At 34.6% G+C, this 16,379-nt stretch overlaps 1 protein-coding gene across 12 annotated transcripts in view; it reads left to right on the plus strand.

Annotated features, from left to right (window-relative positions):
* MIA2 (MIA SH3 domain ER export factor 2) overlaps window positions 1-16,379 on the plus strand; it is a 104,344-nt gene that overhangs the window by 55,477 nt on the left and 32,488 nt on the right. For 11 of the 12 annotated variants that reach the window (XM_064365812.1, XM_064365814.1, XM_064365813.1 and 8 more), the window contains 8 exons: window positions 857-979; window positions 2,442-2,562; window positions 3,789-3,835; window positions 4,594-4,684; window positions 9,042-9,180; window positions 13,973-14,074; window positions 15,372-15,432; window positions 16,295-16,330. In XM_064365812.1, the coding sequence (XP_064221882.1) occupies window positions 857-979; window positions 2,442-2,562; window positions 3,789-3,835; window positions 4,594-4,684; window positions 9,042-9,180; window positions 13,973-14,074; window positions 15,372-15,432; window positions 16,295-16,330 (720 nt within the window). Of the gene's footprint in view, window positions 1-856; window positions 980-2,441; window positions 2,599-3,788; window positions 3,836-4,593; window positions 4,685-9,041; window positions 9,181-13,972; window positions 14,075-15,371; window positions 15,433-16,294; window positions 16,331-16,379 lie in introns of those variants that run through there. The other variant, XR_010338567.1, reaches the window with a different exon arrangement.

Genomic DNA, 16,379 nt, shown 5'->3' on the forward strand with positions numbered 1-16,379 from the left:
TTCTAAGAGCTCTTTGCATGCTAAAATGTTATGAATTCCTTTCTTGGTGGGGTGCAGTGGGTCACACCTGTAATCCCAGTGATTTGGAAGGTCCATGTGGGTAGATCACTTGAGACCAGGAGTTCAAGATCAGTCTGGGCAACATTGCAAGACCCTGACTCTACAACAACAGCAACAAAATAGCAGTTTATGGTGACATGTGCTTGTAGTCTACTTGCTTGGGAGACAGAGATGAGAGAATATCTTGGGCCCAGTAGTTTGAGATTATAGTCCAGCTTGGATGACAGAATGAGACCCTGCCTCTAAAAAAAAAAAAATCCTTTCTAGTTATTTGTCTTTAAATTTCTTTTGTGTTATATTTGATTTGTGAAGCTTTTAAGCTTTATGTAGTCAAGTCTACCTTTTATAATGATCTTTACTTTTTGTGTCGTGTTCAGAAAGGCTTTTCTTTCCTGTAAAAGTATATACAGTAGAATATTGTTTGTGCAGAATCTGATCTGTTCTAGATTAATGGTATTTCTAAAGTTTAGTTACTTTAAGTACAAAATTGCACAATGATTTAAAAAATAAATTTTAATGCAAGTAAGATATGGCATTTTATATGGGATATATAAGGAATGGTAAATGATCAAATCTAAGATATGTATGTCTCAGAAAACTTTTATTTAATATACATATATGATATAAACTATTTGAAGAATGTGTATGTTATTTTACACTACCCTATTCCGAAGGTTTTTTGAAAACAGGAGCCGTGTCTTTCTTTCTTTTTTAAGTAGCTGCACAGTGCCTTCTTAGTGTCTTTTAATGATTTACCCGTGTGATGAGTTACATTTTTTGAAATGTTCATTTTCAGCTTTTGCACGAAGCTGAAGTATGGAAAGAACAAGTGAGTGAACTTAATAAACAGAAAATAACATTTGAAGACTCCAAAGTACATGCAGAACAAGTTCTAAATGATAAAGAAAATCACATCAAGGTAAATGGCTCTACTGGTTTTAGTGACCAAGTTGGCTAGAATTTTATACTAACTCTGAAATCTGAAAACTATTTTTTAGCTGTTTTTATTATCACAACGTATTTTCATAACATATTTGGCCAGATTTTCAAATGTTTCTTGAAGACTTACAGATTTGTAGGATGTACATACACATACACATACATATTTATATGAACATTCTTTGTGTCCTTTTTTTTTAGCCTACGTATTTAATAAAGAAATAAAAATAATGGTTTTTACTTTTTCTCTTCAGGATGTTATCTGCTCCTGTTAAGAGGATGTTGGGAAGAGTTTGAGAAATTGGACACATGGTTAGATATATTGAATATCTTTAACTGGTGTATGTACTTTCATGGAGAGGAATACTTTTTTTTTTTGGAGACAGAGTCTCACTCTGTTGCCCAGGCTGGAGTGCAGTGGTGCAATCTTGGCTCACTGCAACCTCTGCCTCCGGTGTTCAAGCAATCCTCTGTCTCAGCCTCCCAAGTAGATAGGGTTACAGGCACCCGCCACCACGCCTGGCTAATTTTTTTTGTATTTGTAGTAGAGATGGGGTTTCACCATCTTGGCCTGGCTGGTTTTGATCTCCTGACCTAGTGATCCACCTCAGCCTCCCAAAGTGCTGGGATTACAGGCGTGAGCCACCATGCCTCGCTGTGGCATATTGCTTTATTTATTTGTTTATTTATTTCTAAACTTACTCTACTAAAGGGTTTGAGATTCTTTTACATAACAAGAATAAGATGCTAATCTCAAGCTCTGCTAAAAGCTGTAGGCCATGTTATTTGTGCCTGGAACTCTGAAGAGAGGGAGGAGATTGAAGGGTGAAAATTATAGAGCAGAGCATATTTTTAGGTGGGTCCCTCCAGTGGAATACATGATACATCATTTGATTATCAGTAGTGTTAGACAATATTTCTTTATTAAACAACATTTAAAAAGTACTTTTGGAAAACCTCTAATGTTCCATTCAAATTCTCTTTTATAAATGTCTTTATCTCAGTTGAACTCCTCAATTAATTGTTTGCTTGAATAAATCAAGTAAAAATCTACAATCTTTTTATACGTTATTTATCTCACTGCACATGTGTTTGATGTCACACAGAATTTACTCTCATGTTAATTAGGCCACTGTTATTTGTGGCATGTGAGAAATGTTATATTCAAAAATATTTTACTACTTTTTAATTGTATAATATTAATATGTACTTACTTGATTTGGGAATAACTAGTTTTGATTTTTATCTTGCCGAGCTTAAAAGTCAATAAATGTTATAGTCTTAAGACTTTACAAATATCTTAATAACAGGTGGAAAATAAGAGCTCTTGTGCTATTACTTATGTGGATTGATTTTCAAACTATAACTGTACATTCAGAAGTTATAAAGCTGTTAGTATAAGGCATTACCCTCTCTGTTTTTCCCCTTTGTTAAATGTCAAGATTCTGACTGAACGCTTGATAAAGATGAAAGATTGGGCCGCTATACTTGGAGAAGAGATAACGGATGATGATAACTTGGAATTAGAAATGAACAGTGAATCGGAAAATGGTGCTTACTTAGGTATTAAGTCATGACTCATCTTCTTTTGCTAAAATGGTGACTAGCTCTTCTATTTCCTTTTTGTTCCTTGTGTGCACCATGTTCTTTATATGCTTTTACTTTGGCATGTTCTGTCTGTCTGCAGCACACTGTCTTTTCTCACCATCCCTTATAGTTAACTTTAGCTGGAGTACTGCCTTTTCAGTAAGTCTTTCTCCAACTGCTCAGACACACAGCCTCCCCCCTCTGTTTCCTTTGTATATTATACATATCTTTATTATAGCAATTTTCAACATTCCATCATAATCATTTCAATGCCTATTTTCCCCTGTACTGTAAGCTAATCAAATGGATGAGTGACTAGTTTGAAAAATGAATGTTCTATAAATGAATACTTCAGGATATTTCTTTTGCTTTTGTCAGAGGTTCAGATGGGTACACTACTTTTAATCTTAGGCATCCAAATTGTTATTGCCATTGCTGGTTGTGCTCTAAAGTTGGCAAAAGTGGCAAAAGTTAGTTTCACTATAGCCACTTTGTATTCTCACATCAATTCCTTTGACCTGAAAAAAAACCTTTTTATTTTGAAATATGGCTTCATAGGAAGTTCGAAAACTAGTACGGAGGTTCCATGTGCCCCTCTCTCATTTGACCCCAGTGGTAGTTCTTCAGACTTTTATGTCATTTTTCTGTTCGCTTCCCTAGCCCCCTGTATAAATAACACATTTATTAAGGAAGAAAAAGTGTGATTAAAAATGTTTTTTCATAACATTAATATGTTGGAAATAATTACATCCCTAAAATAAGTATATAAAGTTCTGTTTGTACTTTTTAATTTCTACTTCATTATGTATAAAATAATCTTTTTCTAATTGAGAAAACTCATGCTTGTTTAATGTTATTTTAACTTGGGCTATAATATTACTCGTATTTTGGATGCTGTAAGAATCCAAGAATAGTTAACAACTGTGGTCTATATTTAGATGAATATTGAATCCTTGCTATAACTCTGTTCTTGGAGTTGGAGCTGAAGAACCTTGTTAAATGATACGGCATTTCAGTGCTTTTATTGTTTAGCTTCCTGGGAGCAGGTCCAAGGCCATTCTGCTTTATACCAAATTCTTTATTGTAGCAAGAAGAAGGATTATAAATCTCTGGTTGAGTGAACTGATAAAATTATTTGGATGTCTTTTGCCGTATTGTACTACTTTCCTGAATCATTGTTGTGCTTTCGATTTTCACTGTAGATAATCCTCCAAAAGGAGCTTTGAAGAAACTGATTCATGCTGCTAAGGTTTGTGTTATTACATAAATATAAAGAATAGGGAGGAAGAAAGAGAACATGGTTTAAACTCATATCTCCTTAGTAACTGTTTAAAAAGTCCATTTTATGTTCCCATAGAAATATATTCAATAAATGATCAGAATTTTTGGCATCAATTGCTTTTTACTTTTAATTATTAACTTTAGAAATTTATATAATTTTTAGAATTTGTTAAAATAAAAAATTCTAAGTTCTGTACTCATTTTTTTAGATAAGAATATATTTAAAATGTTTCTTGTATTTTATCTTGTACTTCCCTCGATCATTCTTTTTTCTTCTAGTCTAAGTATTTTCTTACCCCTTCTGCCCTATATCCTATTTTGAGAAGTAAATACTAGGTTCCTTCTTTTCTGGTTTATTTCTTCTCTTTTCCACCCTAGTAGTGGTTTCCTAATTTTTGCTGATCTATATGAAGTCTTGGTAATGTAGTTTGAAGGCTGCTTTAATAAAAACTTATGTTGAAAGTAAATAGAATGAAAATAGTCACTTTTTAAGCATCCAGTGAAAAGCATTCACTACTTTTCTCTATCCCTTGTTCTGAGACTTAACAAGTATTAATGACTTTGCTGGCTTTTTTAGATGGAAGCTGCATTATTGGTTTCTGTATTCCAGGTGATAATTCATCAAAATGATAAAATAAAAAAGTGTTGGGGGTGTTATAATGAGGTTTTATGTTTTTTTTTTTGTATAACTGATTAATGTTACTTTTTTCCTTCTCTTCTTTAAAGTTAAATGCTTCTTTAAAAACCTTAGAAGGAGAAAGAAACCAAATATATATTCAGTTATCTGAAGTTGATAAGACAAAGGAAGAGCTTACAGGTAGGTCATCTACATACATACTTTTAATGTTTTTCTAAGTAAGTACATTTCCTTTTAAAGAATGGTAAAAATTAATTGAATTAATTTTGGGAAGATCCAATTTGATTTTTTTTTTTAACTTTTGTTCTTGTTGGGTATTTGTGAAACATTAGTCCTGATTTTAGTTGTCATTGCTAAAGGCATACCAATTTCCTCTACATTTATGTGAAATTAATGAATTTTTTAGAAAAACATGTAAAACCATGTTTATCTTTGAATGTATTACACTGTTATGTGTTTGGTATGGTTTTAGATGTTAAAAAGTAGCAAATTGAAACTTAATGTTGAAAGTCTTTGTTAATTGAAAAATTGATCTTCAGTAGTGGTACTACTTGCAGTATGATTCATTCCTTTAATGTACATACGTAGTATATTAGCACATGCATAGTATATTAGCACATACGAGAGTGATGTTAGACCTGTAGAAATGAAGTTTTTGTTTTAATTGAAAACATTTATGTTTATTTTGCAGATAGTGTTTGTATTTTCAAAAAGTAAACAAGTTCTGTCAGTATGTTTAAAAAGTTTTAAAGTTGGGTTAAATAGCATCTCATTTTGTACAAATAAAAATTAAAAAAATTTACCATATACATTTGCATCAAAAAAGACCAGGAGGACATACTCAGATGTCAACAATGATTATCTCTGAATATGGGATTATGGGCAGATTTTTATATTCTTTTCACTTACCTGTATTTTCAAAAACTTCTACAGTAAGTGAACTGCATTTATACTACTATTTTAAAAGCTTGAACCACCAAAGATAGAGGTTATTAAAAATTATCATATCCCTGGCTGGGTGCAGTGGCTCACACCTGTAATCCCAACACTTTGGGAGGCTGAGGCAGGCGGATCAACTGAGGTTGGGAGTTCCAGACCAGCCTGGCCAACATGAGAAACCCCATCTCTACTAAAAATACAAAAATTAGCCAGATGTGGCGGTGGGTGCCTGTAATCCCAGCTACTCAAGAGGCTGAGGCAGAATCGCTTGAACTCGAGGTGAAGGTTGCAGTGAGCTGAGTTTGCGCCATTACACTTCAGCCTGGGCAACAAGAGCAAAACTCTGTCTCAAAAAAAAAAAAAAACAACAATGATTGTATCCTACTCACATGATTTTAGTAATTGGATTATTTTTGGATTTTAAGAAACATTAGTATTAGTTTAAGAGAGTGTTGCTATATGTAAAGCATTGTACTAAAAGTCATGCGAGATTCACAGAAGGAAAAGATAAATTACTTTCAAGGAAGCTGTATTTGAAAAAATGTGTGTAGAAAGTGCCAGAGTAGCAAGGAAATTTGCTCACCAGTTACCCCACTCCTTAATACAATTTCCTGGCAAATCTTTATGTTTTTCCTAGACTAATATTTGGCGACTGTATATCTGCCTGTACTCTTCTTCCATATCTAAGTTTGTTTTTTTTAATGGATCATGAAAGATAAATTTCTGTAATTGATCTTTTATTTATAGCATGAAGATTTTCCTCCAAACTGTTTATGCCTTTTCTGGTAATCATTTACAGTGGTTAAGTTACAAACAATTCAAAACAAAATAGCTACAGGAGAAGTGCAAAAATATGGCCAGGTGCGGTGGCTTGTACCTGTAATCCTAGCACTTTGGGAGGCAGAAGTGGGCGGATCACTTGAGCTTGGGAGTTGGAGACCAGCGTGTCCAACATGGCAAAACCACGTCTCTACTAAAAATACAAAAATTAGTTGGGTGTGGTGGCGCATGCCTGTAGTCCCAGCTGCTTGGGAGGCTGAGGCATGAGAATTGCTTGAACATGGGAGGTGGAGGTTGCAGTGAGCCAAGATCTCACCCCTGCACTCCAGCCTGGGCGACCAAGTGAGACTCTGTGTCAAAAAAAAAAAAAAGGTACAAAAGTATATTTAAGAATTAAGTGTTGGGTTGTAGTTTGCTTGTTTGTTTTACAATAGGGATGATGAATTTTAGTAGAGATAATACCCAGCATTGATTTCTTTATGTGATTGTTCTTGTCAATGGCTTAAAGCCTAGGTCAATGAATTTTTTTTCTGATGTAGATTAAAAAATTTCTGTGGAAAGATAGTTACATACAATTTCCTGTACATTTAATCATTTAATATTTATGTATTTACTTAAAATGTTCTTTTGGTGCGTATGTTTAATGGGTTGTATTAGTCCATTTTCACATTGCTGTAACGAGCTACCTGAAACTGGGTACTTTGTAAAGAAAAGAGGTTTAAATGACTCATGGTTTTGCAGGCTGTACAGGCTTCTGCTTCTGGGGAGGTGTCAGGAAAACGTACAATCATGGTGGAAGGTGAAGGGGAAACTAGCACATCTTACATGGTGGGAGCAGGAGGAAGAGAGTGAAGGGGGAGGTGTTATACACTTTTAAACAACCAGTTCATGAGAACTCTTATCACCTAGGGGGAGACAGCACTAGGAGGATGGTAATAAACCATGAGAAATCATGCCCATGATCCAGTCACCTCCCATCAGACCACACCTCTAACACTGGGTGTTACAGTTCAACATGAAATTTGGGTGGGGACACAAACCCAAATCATATCATGAGTGTTTTAGAATAATTAAATACCATTAAATGTAATTCGAAAATTTTCTGCTTGTTAATACTATTTCCAAAACTTCCCTCTTTAGGCAGAGTGGGTTTTATCTTTTAAGATTTGTGGTGGTGATTCATATACATGTCATGGGAGATGATACGTTCCTTCATCTTAGAGGACTTGAGGTTATTATATTGGTACCTTAATATTACAGATATTCAGAGTTGATACTTCAATTTTAGAGGAGCTCAGCATTTATTATGTTAGAAGAGAAATGAGGTTTTTAAAAAAATTGGTGCATACATTATAAAGCATTCATAATTATTTAGAACTATTCATTTTTATAGATTTTTTTTAAAACTTGGTTTAGCAGTTGAAACAAAGTTGGTGTTTTTCTCTCCAATCTTGGTATATTTTAAACTAGGAGTATGTTTGAGCGTTTGTTATGAGAAGATGCGGATTTCTAGCTTGACTTATATATCAAAATTTTAGCTTAAAAGGGAGGGCTAGGTAGAATTTATTATTGAGAGATAAAGTTTTCACTAGATAAAAACAGGCATTATTCATCATCTGGAAATAGTTTTACAGGGAATGTTGAACTACAATGTCGCCCTTTAAAACTCTTATCTCCAAAACCTTCCTGAGAACTTTAGTGGCATTTAGCTCCCAAATTGAAAATTAGATGCTAGAATTAGAATGTTGAAGGTTTTAGGAATCCTGTAAATAGTAATAAAAATTAAAACAATTTTTTTTTTTTTTTTTTTGGAGACAGGGTCTCGCTCTGTCACCTAGACTGGAGTGCAGTGGTGTGATTTTGGCTTACTGCAACCTCTGCCTCCCAGGTTCAAGCAGTTCTCCTCCTCAGCCTCCCAAGTAGCTGGGATTACAGGCCCTTCCCACCATGTCTGACTAATTTTTGTATTTTAAGTAGAGATGGGGTTTTGCCATATTGGCCAGGCTGGTCTTGAACTCCTGGCCTCGGGTGATCCACCCACTTTGGCCTTCCCAAGTGCCATGATTACAGGCATGAGCCACCGTGCCTGGCCAAAATTAAAATAATTTATATAGGTCTTTACTTAAAATATTAATACACTTAGTTGAACACTATCCAGCCATCAAAAAATAATGGCATTCTGTTTTGTGGCAACATGAGTGAGCCTATTTTAAGTGAAATAAGCCATGCCAGAAAGAGCAGTGCTGCATGTTCTCATATATGGGAGCTAAAAAAGTTGATCTCATTTAGTAGAGAGTGGAATAGTAATAGTAATATGAGGATGGGAAGTGTAGAGGGTAGGGGGTTAAGGAAAGGTTAGTTAGCAGATACAAAATTATAACTAGATAGTTGGAATGATTTCTAGTGTTCTGTAGCACTGTGGAGTGACTAGTTGACTTATATATTTATTATTTTTCTTCAATGTACTTCATTTGTCTTTTTTTTTATTTGTAAATAGCTAGAAGAGAGGATTTTGAATGTTCATAACAAAATGACAAATGTTAGAGGTGATGGATATGCTAATTACCCTAAGATTATTACACATTGAATACCTGTATCAGAATATCATACTGTACCACATAAATATGTACAGTTTTTATGTGTCAACTAATAACAATAAAAACGTTTGAGTAAACAAAATACCTTATAGATTTTCCGTTAATGGAAAGAGTTTAGTTTATTAATAATTTATTATTTTTTGTAATTTTTGTCTTTCTGAAATGTTAATTTGCAACTGAAATGATTACTCCTTTAATTATGACTTAAAATTTTTATATAGAGCATATTAAAAATCTTCAGACTGAACAAGCATCTTTGCAGTCAGAAAACACACATTTTGAAAGTGAGAATCAGAAGCTTCAACAGAAACTTAAAGTAATGACTGAATTATATCAAGAAAATGAAATGAAACTCCACAGGTAATAAAAATTATGTTAACTTCATTGAATAGCAAGTAAGATAGCTTCAGAGATATATGTTACATATTTAACTGTAGCAATTATTGAAAGTTCTCAATTTATGATTGGATTATATTTTATCAAATTATTTTTAAGAAAGGTATTTGATCTGGAAACACTTTTTTTCAACAAAGAAAATACTGTAAATGATGTTGGAATTTCAAAGTTAGTCACAGAATCCTCTTTAGCTTCTTGTAAGTAGTCAGCAAATTACTACCTTAAAATTCCTAATACTGGCAGGGAATCTGAGTGGACACTCTTGATTGAACTGCCCATTAATTCCATCTCTGATACATGTAAAACTTCTCTGTTCTGTGCAAGTTGCTTCTACCCAAGTGTTCCTTGTCTTAGTAAGTGGCAGTGTCATTTACTTAGTTGCTCAGGGTGGCTCCTCAAGCCATTTTTTACTTCTCTCTTTTCTATCTCCTATTTATTCTGTCATCAAATCCTGTCAGCTTTCTTATAGCCTGAATCTGACCACTTTTTACCGTCTCCCATATTGGTCTAGTCCAAGCCATCAGCAGTTAATATCTGGTTTATTATAGTAGCCTTATAAGTAGTCTCCCTCTTTATACCCTTTCTCCTGTACTATGTTTTCTCTGCATAAAACATGCAGGATGACCCTTAAAATGTGAATTGTGAGTATGGTCACTCTCTTGCTCAGAATCCCTGAGTGCCTTCCTATCACACTCAGAACTTAACCCATAGCTTTTATATCTTAGCCTACAAGACTGTACAGCCTTGGACCCTTGGCCGCCTCTTTAATTTTAGCTTATTTGTGTTCTTTTTCCTCTCAGTACCCTGCATCCGACACTGGCCTTTTTGGTGATCTTTAGCACACTGACCTCAGGGTCTTTTGCACTTGCTCCTTCTACCTGGAATGATGTTTCCTTATACATTTGCATGGCTCAATTTTTTATTTTATTTGGGTCTGGGTTCAATTGTTGCCTCAAAGAATCCTTCCCTGTCTACTCTAACTAAAATAATAACTGCTACTCTTTATCCCCTTATTTTGCCTCATAGCTCTTATTGTCCTCTGATGATTGATTGCTTTTATTTCTTTTATCCTCCCCATGTTAAATATAAGCTCTGAGAGAGAATTACTTTATTTTCTTCACTTCTGTGTTCCCAGTGCCTAAAGCTGTGTGAGACACATGATAGCTGTTCAGTACATATTTGTTGAATATATGTACAAACATGTTCAGTGCCTTTATATATTGAAGGGGTGTGTGTGTGTGTGTGTGTGTGTGTATGCTGTTACCTAAATGCCTAAGTACACAGAAGACTCTTGAGATATCTGAAGACTTCAGATTTTGAAATATTACTGTAGCACATATTTTTTTCATCATAAAGGGTAATAAAATGTAACAGACTTTCAGGTTCGTTTAGGCTCTTAATGAAAGTTATTATAGTTGTTCTTTATTAATTATAGAATCTGTGTTTGTGAATTCACGTACTTGCCAAAATATATCTGTAAATTAGATCAATACATGCAAAGCTTTTGCAGCCATTCATGAACATGTTCAGAATGATGAAAAATTTGAGTTGCCCAATGTGCATGTTGGCAACTGAGGTTAAACAAGGTGATGCTCTGCTTTCTTGTTTCAGCTCTCGTTCTGTAAACAAGTGTCCTTTTTACAGTATATTTAGTACCTCATTTTTTATATTTTTATGCTTTTTGCTGGTGATTTAGGTGTTTAAAATATGCCCTAAGCATACTGCTGAACTGTTATGTAGTGTTTGAAGCACAAGAAGGTTGTGATGTGTGTTATGGAGAAAATACATGTGTTAGATAAACTTTGTTTAGGCATGAATTACGGTGCTTTTGGCTGTGAGTTCAGTGTTAATAAATTAACAATAAGTATATTAAATAAGATACCTTTAAACAGAAGCACACATAAGACAAGGTTATTATTGATTAGTTGATAACATTGTTGTGACCAGAGGCTAGCAGGAAGCTAACTCTTTTTGATTACCCTTAGGAGCAGTGATCTGGTATTTGCTAATTCATGATGTGTAGTGACTTTTTGGAATATAACTAGCATAAATAATGAGAATCTACTTGATATATTTGGAAACTGGTAGAGAATACTAATGCTTCTTTGAGATCAGGATGCTGAGTAGTGCTTGGCTTAGTTACTGCTAAGTTCTGTACCTCAGTCATGATTTGGATTCAGTTCACAATTAAAAAGTTGTTATTCGTTATGAACCTTTGGCTATTTGGGACTGCTCAGGGGTATGAAAGAGAATAAAATTGACTAAATGGAAGAGTTGCAGTATAACTTTAGGGTTTTTGAGCCAGTATACCTAGGAGTGGGCCCTTCTTTTTAGGTTAGAATGAAACATATTAAAGTAAAACTTGGATATAAAAGTGATTGTTTGAGGTGAAAGCAATACTTTTGTGTATATCTTTTGAATAAAAAAGGTATATGGTTGATTACAGAATTTGGATGAGCAGTGTTTCAGAAAAAAAAAAAGACATTTTCCTTAGATTTTTAAGGCAAGGATAGGAAGCTGAGTAGTGTCCTACTTGTGTGTGTTGTTCACATGATTTCATATGTTTGAAATATTTTAAATTCCTAAAATATTTGCTTCTTATATTTAAATTAAACTACTTGCTACTGAAATTCAGTGAATTATGCCATTGGTACTTCTTCAGAGTAGAATATTGAGTTGATAGTACCAGTAAATTTATATTCTTGCTGCATATAGAATAATTTAAATTCAGTCTAGATGTTGGCTTGATGTTTTTCTTGACTGATGCATTGTTTTACTACCATTTTTCCAAATTTAATAATGGAAAGAAATGAAATGGCAGGACTTAGAAGCTTGATGTGTTACTTTTTTTTTTTTGAGACAGAGTCTTGCTGTGATGTCCAGGCTGGAGTGCAGTGGTGCAATCTTGGCTCTCTGTAACCTCCGCCTTCTGAGTTCAAGCGATTCGCTTGCCCCAGCCTCCTGGGTAGCTGGGACTACAGGTGTGCCACCACGCCTGGCTAGTTTTTTTTTTTTTTTTGTATTTTTAGCGGAGACGGGGTTTTACCATGTTGGCCAGGCTGGTCTCAAACTCCTGACCTCCAGTGATCTGCCCACCTCGGCCTCCCAAAGTGCTGGGATTACAGGCGTGAGCCACCGCACCTGGCCCTTGATGTGTTACTTTAAATATATATGATTTTCTTTTTTGAGATGCAGTCTCGCTCTGTTGCTCAGGCTGGAGTACAGTGGCGTGATCTTGGCTCACTGCAACCTTTGCCTCCTGGGCTTGAGCAATTCTCCTGCCTCAGCTACCTGAGTAGCTGGAATTACAGGTGCACGCCACCACACCCTGCTAATTTTTGTATTTTTAGTAGCAACGGGGTTTCACCATGTTAGCCAGGCGGGTCTCAAACTCCTGACCTCGTGATCTGCCCACCTTGGCCTCCCAAAGTGCTGGGATTATAGGCGTGAGCCACCGCGCCTGGCCAAGATATGATTTTTTTAAGTCATATCATCAGATCTCCTTTCATAGTGTAATTTCTATCATTAATAGGCCCACTCAAATTCAGTGGGAAGGTACATAGACCTCACCTTTTATCAGTAGGGGTGTCAAATAATTTCTGGCTATCTTCAGTCTACACAGTCTGTAAAAACACATCTCTCTTCCATATCCACGCCTGTCTCACTTTCGTGCTTTTCCTAAGGAGATGACTTATTTTTTTACAACGTCCATGAAAGTGATTGACCTGAGGGAATGCTTTCTTAGCAATAGGTGATACAGTGTATAGAATATAAAACATTTACAGCCACATTCCAAGACTTCTTCCTTCAGTAGTTTGTCTTGTTCCTCCTCAAAGTTCATGAAGGAGGGAAGATAACCATTTAGGACTCCAAATGTGTTTTCCTGTGGTGTTCAATAAATATTTCTTGGGTGACCAAGGTTATTAATGATAGTATGTGAAATGAAACAACATGGGTATTGTAGCATAAAAGCGTCACTACTTATGAGCTCTGGAGCTTGGTTTAATTATTTCATTTCTCTGTGCTTCATTTTCATTTTTGTAAGATGGGAATAAAAGTACCACCCTTCTTGTAGAGCTGTTGTGGTAATTAAATAATATATGTAATAGTCTACGAACAGTTTTTGGGAAATACTAATGGCTCAATAAGTTATTATTATTAATAGAACTGGATGTAGTAAATAGGACTGCTACTACTAGTACTGTTTACTTTGGGTTTATTGTCATTATAATGGGGTGTGTGTGTGTGTGTGTGTGTGTGTGTGTGTGTGTATGTATGTGTATGTGTATACTTGCCTGGAAGCCTAATCACTAACCAATATAAAAGTTAATGAAACATAATTTTATTTTGTTAATTGGTGACTTCTTACTAGCGAATGTAATGCTTGTTTATACAGAAAGGCTGATAAGTGATAGTCATAATAGTTTTTATTAAATTTATCTTTGGTCCTATTTTCAAGATAAATTTATATAGAAAACTCTTGTAGTAGTAGTATTATAGTAGAAAACTATTAGTAATAATAGTAGAAAACCTTTAGTAGTTCTGGATTAGACATAGTGCTTTACAATTTGAGTTTGTAATATTAAATTCCACACCAGGAATATTTATACAGGTGCTTTTTTTTTTTTCTTGCAGGTAATGTTTTCAGTAGTATTTTAGAAATCACTTTACAGGAATTGCCGGTTTTGGTACAATTAAAAAGATAGAATTGTCTTATGACATGTATTAAAATAATTAAAACTCTTTTTGCTTTAAGGAAATTAACGGTAGAGGAAAATTACCGGTTAGAGAAAGAAGAAAAACTTTCTAAAGTCGACGAAAAGATCAGCCATGCCACTGAAGAGCTGGAGACCTATAGGTATTAAATATATTTTCCCCATTTCTTTTTTGGGATAAGAAGAGTATCTAAAAAACTTAATGCCAGAAAAAATAATAAATCAACTGAAAATAGAAAACATTTAAAAATCTGACAGTTGGTGCAGACAAAAAATAATATATTTTTGTCTCAACACTTTTCATTCGGATTTCTTGGTTTTAAGCAATTATACAGAAAATATAGAGAGGAAAAATGTTTTTCAGGTTGTGTGATTTTTAAAATCTCTCACAGTTGAATATGGACAATTTTATTTTATGTTAGTGTCAAGATATTTATGAATGGATATTAATTTTAAGGTCTTTCCTCTTTGGTTCAAATTGAGAAGAATGTATGTACTATCAGTGAATCAATAGGTGTGCCACAAAAAGAAGAGTGAGCGACAGAGCATTCTGAAGTATTTAAAAGACTATAAATCTGGAGTTTACCTTGGTTTGGTCCTTACTAGGTCCCAGGAAATAGAAAATATGGAGGAAAAAAGGGCAAGATTCAGTAGTATCCCAAATAGTTGTGATGCTTCATTTTACCTCAGGAAGAGCAAGCTTGAGTTTTATCCAAAGAAATACTTTATGAGATTATGTTAATATCATAAATGTAACAAGTAACTTTTACTTGACAATGATTGCTAATTTCCTTGAATTCTATTAAGACTACTGACATCTGGTTGAGCACAGTGGCTCACGCCTATAATCCCTGCACTTTGCGAGGCTGAGGTGGATGGATCACCTGAGGTCAGGAGTTTGAGACTAGCCTGGCCAACATGATGAAACTCCATATCTACTAAAAATACAAAAAATTAGCTGGGCATGGTGGTGGGTGCCTATCCCAGCTACTCAGGAGGCTGAGGCGGGAGAATCGCTTGAACCCTGGAGGTGGAGGTTGCAGTGAGCTGAGATTGCACCACTGCACTCTAGCCTGGGCAACAAGAGTGAAACGCTGTCTCAAAGAAAAAAAAAAGACTACCAACATTTGAATAAATCTTCTAGGATCATTCTTCTTAAAAGAGAAAACCAATATACCATGTAATATAAATACTTGTGTGACTTTTAGTGTAGGTAAACTCAAGTAGTATTCTTAAGTTGTAATCAATGTTAAAATTAGTTTAGGAAAAATTATACTGTAGAACTCTCAGAGGTGATTATTTCTTAATGGGGAGTTCTGGAGTTATTTTTTACTGAAATAGAGCATTCTGGGTGTTTTAATTAATATTTTTTTACTAGAGAGTAAGTTCTGTCATTTCTTATGATATGTTAATAGTAGAATAATTATTCATTCCATTTAGAAAGCGAGCCAAAGATCTTGAGGAAGAATTGGAGAGAACCATTCATTCTTATCAAGGGCAGGTATATATATATATATATATATGTGTGTGTGTGTGTGTGTGTGTGTGTGTGTAATTTAAAATAATTCTGATTTGTTTGAATTGTTGCAGAAATTTAATTACTTGACCAGTTGTACACCTCTTTTGAGGTGTTGCATGTAGCTATGGGACATTTCCAAGGAGCCAAAGATTCTGGGATAAGAAATCTTATTTTAAATTGACATATTGTCTGGGCGCAGTGGCTCTAGCATGTAATCCCAGCACTCTGCGATGTCTAGATGGGTGGATCACTTGAGGTCAGGTGTTCTAGACCAGCCTGGCCAACATGGCAAAACTCTGTCTCTACTTAAAAAAAAAATACAAAAATTAGCCGAGGGTGGTGGCACATGCCTGTAATCCCAGCTACTTGGGAGGCTGAGTCAAAAGAATCACTTAAACTCAAGAGGCAGAGGTTGTAGTGAGCTGAGATTGTGTCATTGCACTCCAGCCTGGGGGACAGAGTGAGACTCCATCTCAAAAAAAAAAAAAAATTGTCATATCTTTTGCTGCTTTGGGAAGGTAGATTGCATCACATAAATTCATATCAACAGTGGGGTCTTATACTCAGTCAGACCAGTCAGACAAGTTATATGTTAATTGGCAATTCCTGTTGATTATTGCATAAAGTAAAAGTTTACCAAACAAAAACTTTAATTGTCTTTACATTTAGTTTTTGTTATAAAATAGATTATATATACATGAAAATTTGCTTTAAAAATGTTGCTTACTCTTCAGAGATGCAAGGGATATTTTTGGGTTGTCTGCTACATCATAGTGGTAGCTGTGAATGTTTTTTACTTAAGAAAAATAATTGTCAGTGGCATTTTAATTACTTTCTTTTTCAGATTATTTCCCATGAGAAAAAAGCACATGATAATTGGGTAAGTTTTAAATTTCCTTAAGTCTCTTTTGTTAAATTATACTTTTTTT

The sequence above is a fragment of the Aotus nancymaae genome, unplaced genomic scaffold (assembly GCF_030222135.1).
Source record: "Aotus nancymaae isolate 86718 unplaced genomic scaffold, 86718_ANA_hifiasm-v0.15.2.pri h1tg000062l, whole genome shotgun sequence".
Classification (NCBI taxonomy): Eukaryota; Metazoa; Chordata; class Mammalia; order Primates; family Aotidae; genus Aotus; species Aotus nancymaae.